Here is a 9384-nt window from a genome sequence, read left to right as displayed (position 1 = left end):
TGAATGTAAAATTCTTTATTATAGAGCAAATTACTGTTATACTAGCTTTATATACATATAGATATAATAGAAATTTGTAGAATCAGAGTAAATTTTTTATTTTGATATTTTTAGGAGTTTATAATCTAAAAATTATTCATTAATTTACCAACGAGTCATTGGTAAAAACAATATTCTTTAAAAGAAAATTCAAAAATGTTACAAAACTGTTATACAAAATTTTATGATTAGCTATCAAAGCAATTAATAGTTAATCAAAACTTTAATATTAAAATATTAATAATCCCAAAATTTTAATAATTTAAAATTAAAATATTTAATAAATATAACACAATTATAAATTCAACAAATTATCGAATTATTAAAAAGAAAATAATAAAAAAAAAAATAAATCACTCAATTATTGAGTGATTTATAACATGATGATTGATATTAAACCATCACAGGATTACTTGTCTCGTTCGACAGGATCATTTAGTAATTTTTCAATGTTATTCGCAGGTAAAATTTAATAAGATTTATAGCTTTTCCCTTAATAATTAATAATTTTGAAATTTTTATAAAATATATTTAAGAAAAATTATTTTTGAAAACCTTATAATGGAGAAAATCTGATTTTATTAAATTCTTTTATTTTATATTTTAATTTTATTTACAGATTCTTCATATAAGAGCTCGTGGGGCTCCCACAGTTCATCACAATCACAAGGTAATTTAATTATGTATTTTATAAAGTTTTTAATTATTTTATTTATTTCGAAAATATGAATGGTTATTAATTTTAAAATTAAATAAATTCGAATAAAACTTTAAATTACATGCATACATAAAAATTATTTCTGACTATTTCTGATTATGAAATGAATTTATGAGTATGTATATTAACAAAGCCCCGAGAACAAAATTAGGACTAGTGATAACAATTATTGTCACCTAAAATTTCTAAATTTAAATTAGACTTAAATTTACAATATGGAAAATAGCCGTCGACGTGGCAAATTTCAATTAAATAATTCCAAAATTTGAAAAATTGGACAGAAATGGCTGAATTTGTAAGAGAACAAAGTTCCTTTTCTTATATGCCTTGCACACAGGCTACGTATGTAAGAGTAAATAAAATTATTATAGTTATTAAATTAAAATGAAAGTCATCCCACTATATTAATGATAGCTGCTAGTTTAACTGAAGTACTATAGTTATAGTATATGAGAAAATTTGTATGGAAACTTGCAAATTTTTTACATGACGTACCTTGTTATGAGTGTTACACAGCATAATTTTATGAATAAAATTAGAAATTTATCGCGGAATCAAAATTAAATTTTTTTTTGCCCCGAAAAATATGCAATTTTTTTTTTAAATCGCAAAATTTGGATTCATAACATACTGATAAAATTCTTACTGTATTTTTGATGAATTTTAGGTTTTGTAAATTTTAATTAATTTAATTAATGAGGAGTAATATTTAAACACCCACACCGTTCTTCTATTGGACTAATTTTCGTGGTTTTAATTAATTTTTAAATTTAATAATTAAATTTAATTTGAAATTCTAGATTTAATTTTAATTTCAGACCAAATTTAGCTTTCAATCCATAAAAATTAAGTAATTTTTATATTAAAAAATTTATAAAATATTTCAATTATTTTCAATATTAAATTTTTAATTATAAACTTTTATAATAATCTATTGTTCTAATCTTTATAAAAAATATAACACTATTTTAATAACAAACTTACAATTTTAAACTCATGCTAGAACTCATACTCATATATGCTAGATTTTAGAATTATATTCGTATAATTTTCTATAAAAATTATTTAATTTTTTTTGTATGTCGAACTTGCATGTTACTATGTAATTTTTTAATTATACAAAATGAATTTTTCACTTATTAAAATTTACATGTATGTATGTGTATACTATAGTCGTTTATTTTATACTTGAAATTTTCCGAACAATTTATCACGTTAATTCTAAAATTTGTCACATATACTCACTCGCATACGCAATTACATATAATTTTTTTTCTCCATTTTTTTTTCCTTTAATAATGTGTGTATTTAGAACTTTAATTGTTATTAAAACTTGACTGGATTATGAATTAGGTATAAAAATTATTTTTTTTCTATATGAACAATGAAAAAAGAAAAAGTTGATGCCTAAAAGCTAAAAAATGTCATGAAAATATTTTGTCCTTCTATTTTTTTTTTTATTCTCCTATTTTTTCATAGCAAAATAATAGAAAGAGGGAAGAGAAACAAAAAAAAAATGGTGTCAATTATTTCATAAATTTTGTACAATGATTTTACCCGATAAAAATATTAATTGGGTTTTTGTGACAATTTAATTTTTTTTTCTGTTTTTTAAATATAATATGTGAGTGAATGTGTAAAAAAAATAATTATAATTGTTAGTTACACATGAATAAAATCTAAGATTAAAAACAAAATGAAGTGGAATTATTTTATGCAATTAAAGAAAAGTGGTTTTTCCTATAACATGTAAAGGAAAAACGTGTTTAATAATAAAGTTTTCCCTGTCGATTATTAGTGTGTATAATGAATAAACAAATTGATTTTATCAGATGAATGTTTTGAAAATGTTGTTAGAAGTTTGTTTGCCATTTGATTTCATATATTGACAAATCTTTGTCATTCAAATATTTAAAACTTGATTTTAGTATTTCTAATTGAATCTATGCAAACAGACCATTTGTTACAAAATTGTTTCTTATGTGGGTTTCAATTAAAATTGAAATGATTAAAAACTTTTAGGCTGTTGATTTGAAAAAATTTGGTCGAGTAATTTAAATTTAAACAGCGTATATAATTTTAATTTAAAAAAAAAGACGTAGCTGCTTGTACTCGTATTTTTACCAAACAATTTCGGAACGAATCTAGCTATACTAATTCTATTTCATGCAGGATGCTGTTTAAATTGTCAAATATCCATTTTTGAAAAAATTTTCATAAAAAAATTTCAAATAAGGTTTAATAAATTAAGTTTAAATTAAGTTATTAAGTGTTAAAATAAAAATTGTAATTTTTTATATTTTCCCTCATAACTCCGGAATTAGTCCTAATACATTAATAAAATTTTTGCAGGATATAGAGTAAAGTATGGAGTATTCAAATTTGTAATAAACTCAAAAACTAAAAAATTTGACTTACGCGGTTTATGTTCCACATTTTTAAAAGTTTAGTTTTTTCACCGTTTTTTTGGTTTTTTCAGATTATTTCCGAATTCTCCAGTATTAGGAAAAAAGGTTTCCTCTTTCTTTACTTATACATGTACGATATGAAGCTCAGCTCATGGTCAACTTTGCTTGTCTCTCACAAAATTAGTTTTTATATATTTCCAACCATATTTTTTTGTTTTAGTAAATTAAATCAAATCTATACATAATACGACACAGTTTTGATTATAAGACAAAAGAGACCCTATACTGTCTGCAATTTTATCGATAATTTCGGAACGAATTTAGAGCTACATTGATAAAATTTTAATAGGATGTTGTTAACATTATACAGAAGCCATTTTTTGCAGAAATTCTTAAAATACCTTCAATAAAGTTAAGTAAATTAAGTTTAAATAAAAATATTAAGTTTTTGCAACAAATGCTTGTAATTTTTTTTACAATTTTGCTCTTAACTCCGGAAATATTCTTGATACATCAACTAAATTTTGACAGGATATAGAATAAAGTATGGAGAATTTGAATTTGTCATAAACTCAAAAAGTAAAAAATTTGACTTACACGGTTTTTGTTCTGTACTTTTGAAAAATTTAGTTTTTTCACTATTTTTTGAGTTTTTAACCATTGCTTACAGCTTATTTTGGCATTCTCTCATACTAACAAAGCAGGTTTTCTTTTGCTTCACCTTTTAGTACTTTTATTTATAGAACAACTATAGCAAGGATTTATGGAACAATCAGGAACACTGTTACTAGCTTGTTACTAACAACAAAATTAATTCTTATAACTGATGACATAAAATTTACTATTACTATTAAATTTATAACAAAATCTATTTCTAATTCAATAAATCTCGAATCCTAAATTTAATATAAAAATTTTTTAAAACGCCATTCTGTAATAAAAACATTGTACTATGAAAAATTTCATTAGAAATCAATAAAATCCAAAAAGTCATTTTCATTTATAGAAAAATGTCCTTGTACTATAAAACTTTTCTTGAATAATAAAAAAACTTATTTTGACTTCTCATACTCGAACAATATTAAAAATATTATTTCTGATTGAGTTCATTAAAAAAATCATCATGACTCTCCATATATATACGAGTATAAAGCAATAGTTGATTTTCTAAAATCATTTAATGTAAGAATTTCAAAAATAAAAATTATAATAGTTTTACATTGAAAAATGTAAAAACAAAATGTGAATTGCATTCGTGTGTCCTTATTAAACTTTTCTTAAAATAATTTCAATAAAATAAAAATTATTAAAAAAATAATAGAGCTACGTTATACAATAGAGAATTTGTACATACACGTATACATACATTATATAATTTCAAAAAAATTTTCGAACAATAAATAGTTAATTTTCTTCGAAAAATAATGATTGTTAAAAAGAAAGGAAAAATATGCTTAATTTGAGCAAAAACAAAAGAGGAAAAAAATGGTCTTAATTTAATTTTTTTTGTATACATTTTTGGTATTTTTATTTGGAATTTCTCATGTACAGTAATCCCTCTTATAACGTAGCTTCCTACTACTTACATAATTTATATTTTATTTTTCCCAACTTATTTTAAACTACCGTAAATTTAACCTCGTGATTTTGTAATTTTAAACTCCTTGCACATACACACAATTAGTAAATTGTAGCTTAAGCAAACATCAGGCTATAATTCTTTGGAGCCTGCTATCACAAAATTTCAGCTCAGAGCTGAGACAGACTAACTGTTTGTAAAAAATTACAAACTGTTTGAATGCTTAATTGCATGCAGTTTCATTTGTGCAAGCATCAATATAATGGAATACAAATAAGTAGTTGTAAAACTAGAAATTGCATGTCTGCCAAAATTATCTGTAAATCTGTAAATTTTTAGTAAGCGTTGCAGGCGAGGAAACAGCCATACACATTCTGTTTGACTATCCTGCTCTGCCTATCAGGTGCAGATGGTTTGGACAGGGCTTTCTCAATGTTGGGAAGCTCAGGTTTAACTCTCTGAGGAATATCTGCGCGGAACCGGGGTAGTTTAAGTGGGATATGAGAGGACTACGATAATAACCATGACTAGCTGCAGTGGCTGGAGGGGAGGAGTTTCTTTGCCCATGTCTCTCTTCGGCAATAAAACAAAAAAGGATTTCTGTATATATATAGTTGAATAAAACAGTTTTGTGAATCATTTACAATTATTCTACTCTTATATGATGATGGTGATGCAGTCATAAAACAATTAACAAAAAAAAAACATTATGCATTGTTGCGCTTTTCGCCTTCATTCAATAATAATAATTAACAACCTAAAAAAAACACAAAGAATAAGAACACAAAAACAACACGCATATGAGTGAAATAAGACAATAAAAAAAAAATAATGGCAAAAATAGGAGCACAAAAAAAAAAAATTGAACACAAAATTTTTTTTTTTAAAAAGTTCGAAAATCTCTAAATGAAAATCCACTTCATAACAATACCGGTGAAAATTCACTGTTTTTTTTATTATTTTTTTATTGTTGTTTTAATTTTCACCGAACAACAATGAAGCCTAACAAAAAACCCGACCATAGTAAATATATTAACAAAACACAACAACAACAACCAATAACAACAATAACAATAGCAACAATGTTGCATGGTAGTGTTATAAACAAAACAACAAAAAAATAACAAAAATCCTATAGAAACAAAATAATGTTGGATAAATTTCACTGACATTGTTTCAAAAGAAAAACAAGAAGAAAACAAAAAATATAATGGAAAATGGCTACCCAATGCACATATAGAATGAAAAATGTCAGAATAAAATAATGAAAATGGAGAAAATAACAGTAAAAATGTTGGAAAATTAAAAAATTTTCTCATTTTTTTTTCTTGTGTTTTTATTGTTATTTTTGTATAGATTTCGCGGATTTTTTCATTGTTCGAAAACATTGAAAAAATAAAAAAATTTTTAAAAATATTTTCTATGGTTTTCAAATTTTTTTTTTTTTTTCACATTAACAACAAAAATAAAAATGTAAACTGAGCAAAAATTTTTGTTTTTAATTCAAAAAAAGGAAAAAAATCAATGAACAAAACTTGTTATACTTTACTTGTAACTTGTGTTTTTCAATTTTTTTTCTCTTTTTGCTTTTTTTTTATGTTTTACAATACAAGAAATGAATTCAAAAATTACAATTGAAAAATATCAGATCTAATTATAATGTCAGGCTTTTTATTCTGTTATATAGACGCCATATTGAATTTGTTTTTTTTTTTTAATTTTAAATGTTTTATACAATAGAGGAAATTCTTTATAATGAGAAGTAGAATGAATAACTGTTATAATAGTTACTGTAATTGATTTTTAATTATGTATACCTATACTCTTTTTATATAATTGGAATTCAGAGAGTATACAAGGTTATTATATTATAGATTTTTTTTCGTATAACAGATTTTAAAATTTCAATATAAATGTTTTTATACATGCGGTTATATAAACTAATTATTTTTGGTGCTAAATTTGAGGTGTTAATGAGCTTATAAAATAATTTCTTTGTATTATAATTTAAAATATTTATAAATTGAAAATAAAATCCATATACGGCGTCAACTTGTTATTTGGACAAATATTGTTAGGCAAGTTTTGTTTGACTTAACTGAAAAATTTTATTTGACAAGTTTTGTTTAACGTAAATATAGCAATTTTTTTATTTTTGAAAGAAAAATTTGAAATTTTTTTATATCTTTCCTCATAACTTCGCAATTAATCTTGATACATCAAAAAATTTTTGACAGAATATAGATTAAAGTATGGAGAATTCAAATTTGTAATAAACTCAAAAATTGAAAAATTTGACTTACACGATTTTTTTTTTTTGTTATATTTTTGAAAAATTTTGTTTTACAATGTTTTATGATGTGTCAAATATTTGACAAGTTCTAATCTGTCACAAATATGTTATGTTACAAATGAAGAAATTTCAATAAAACTGAAAATTGATAATTGAATTCAAACCTGGCCACAGGTGATATTTCCTGCTAATAACATTTATATATTAATATTAAATGAATTATAACTTAAATGTTACCTTTAAATATGAGTAAAACATAACATTCAATGAAATTTTATATTTACCAATTGAGGTACTCAGCACATTAATGGTCTATCGAACATTTTTGTAAAAATGAGTTGTTATGTTCAATAGAGCTGTACTGGCCTAAAGAATTCTTCTACATTTTCAAATACTTAGTTTACTCCTCTTTTCACTCTAAATTAATATAAGTTCGTTTTTGCCTTTTAAAAATTTTCTCAAAAATTAAATATTTAAATATTTCTATTGCAATTCACTCGAAATATCATTTTTGCAAGTAGGCCACTAATGTACTGAGCACCTTAGTTATCCTGGATCATTGTATTATTCTATTATACCACTCCATAGACCATTCTACGAGTATTAGGGCTAAGAATATTGTGATATAGAATTTTAAATATTTAATCAGACAAAATATTTACGATTTTATGGAAAGGTAAAAAAAAATTCTAGAATTTTTCGTGGAAAATTTCACATTTTTCACATGTTTTCTCAATATTTTCCTTTATTATTATTATTATTATTATTATTATTATTATTATTATTTTATTAACATAATAATTATGAATTCAACTATTAAAACATTATTAAAATTATTAGTGAGAAAATAAATTTTTTTATTGCATAATAATTTATTCTGTACAGGCATTTTCTATATAACTACGGTAGTTAATTATAGTAGTAATTTATATTCAAATAATATATTATTATTAAAACCAATAAAATGTAAATAATTATAAATCATTATGATAATAATTTTAATAATAATAATTAATAAGGTCATATAATAATATATATAGGTACTCGTACTTAATGGTAATTATTCAAAATGAGTAAAATTATTTTCATTTTAATTATACTACTTATACGTATAATAAAAATGATGAGCACATTGAAACAATAAATATTATTTTATTAATTATACTTCAATTGTTCCTACGTATACGAAATAATAATTAATTTAATTCCTATATATATAATTAATTGCAATTAAAAAAATTTTTTTTAAAGCGAAATTCGAATATTTATTTTATTTGTGATACAGGGTGTCTCGTTATTGAGTTTACTATTATATAGCACTGGTTAGGGCTTCATGAGTAGACAAAATTTTGATGTTCACATCCAAACAGGTTCGAAATTAGAAGGGACTTAAAATCACTCTCGATTGATTTTCTTAATTTTTTTTTTTTATAAATTTTAAGTATACTCGTAACTCCGTGTTAGAGAGGCATTTAATAACGTAAATATAATTTGGAAACCTCAGAATAAGGGCTCTCTCATAAATATCTATACATTAGTTATAAACTGTTCAGATTTCGGAATCACATGATTTTAAGAAAAAATAATTAATTTTCTTGGTGACGTTCTAGGTTTCTCTAATTTTAACACACCTGGCAACCTTGTCAATTGAACGATTATTTGTTATCTGATTCATCTTCTTTCCAAAAGCTTCTTATAATAATATTTAAAGATAAAACTAATGAATACAACAATAATCTACTATACTACATAAATAAAAGTGCGTATGTCCGTTGACTTAATCAAACATTTCAATTCCCAAGTAAGAGCCTTATTTGAGAGCAATTTACTATAAAATTATATTGCAATTTAAATTAAATTTCCCTTTTTTCAAAAATTCCAATTTAAAATTAATAACTAGAGTAATAGTAACAAAAATTCAATTCCAAAAAAAGAAAAATAAAACAAATAACCTAATTTCAAAATAATAACCAGTAAGCATGTAAACAACGTAAAAAAAAAATATTCAAATCACGTCCGTAACAAAATTTCTACCTACATAATATAAAATTTAACTTGTTTAACATTGTAATAATCTTATATACAGCCCCAACTACGCATATTATACATAGAAATCACTTTACAATTCATCGCCTTTCTTAGTATAACAACAAAACAGCAGAACAGTACCAACAATTGGAATTCAAAAGATTTTTTTTAGACTCTGATTTTTACACTCCTTTTATTTTTGATTTAAAACATATTTGAACACACCACCACCCCTGAACACCTTCCTTTTCAAAATATAATCATAATCAAAAATGTGAGGGAAGAAAACAAGTTAAAAAAAAATCAAAAATTACTCCTT

At 23.3% G+C, this 9384-nt stretch overlaps 1 protein-coding gene across 1 annotated transcript in view; it reads left to right on the top strand.

Moving 5' to 3' along the window:
* Positions 1-226: 226 nt before the first annotated feature.
* Positions 227-9384, top strand: part of LOC129606885 (DNA-binding protein D-ETS-3-like) — a 61154-nt gene continuing 51996 nt past the window's right edge. The window contains exons 1-2 of the mRNA XM_055517502.1: positions 227-501; positions 659-709. Of these exons, the coding sequence (XP_055373477.1) occupies positions 420-501; positions 659-709 (133 nt within the window). The 5' untranslated portion in view covers positions 227-419. The remainder of the gene's footprint in view (positions 502-658; positions 710-9384) is intronic.

This window comes from Condylostylus longicornis, unplaced genomic scaffold (genome assembly GCF_029603195.1).
Source record: "Condylostylus longicornis isolate FDR11 unplaced genomic scaffold, ASM2960319v2 ptg000022l, whole genome shotgun sequence".
Lineage (NCBI taxonomy): Eukaryota > Metazoa > Arthropoda > Insecta > Diptera > Dolichopodidae > Condylostylus > Condylostylus longicornis.
The sequence above is the reverse complement of the archived record's forward strand: the minus strand, read 5'-3'. Positions and strand labels throughout refer to the sequence as shown.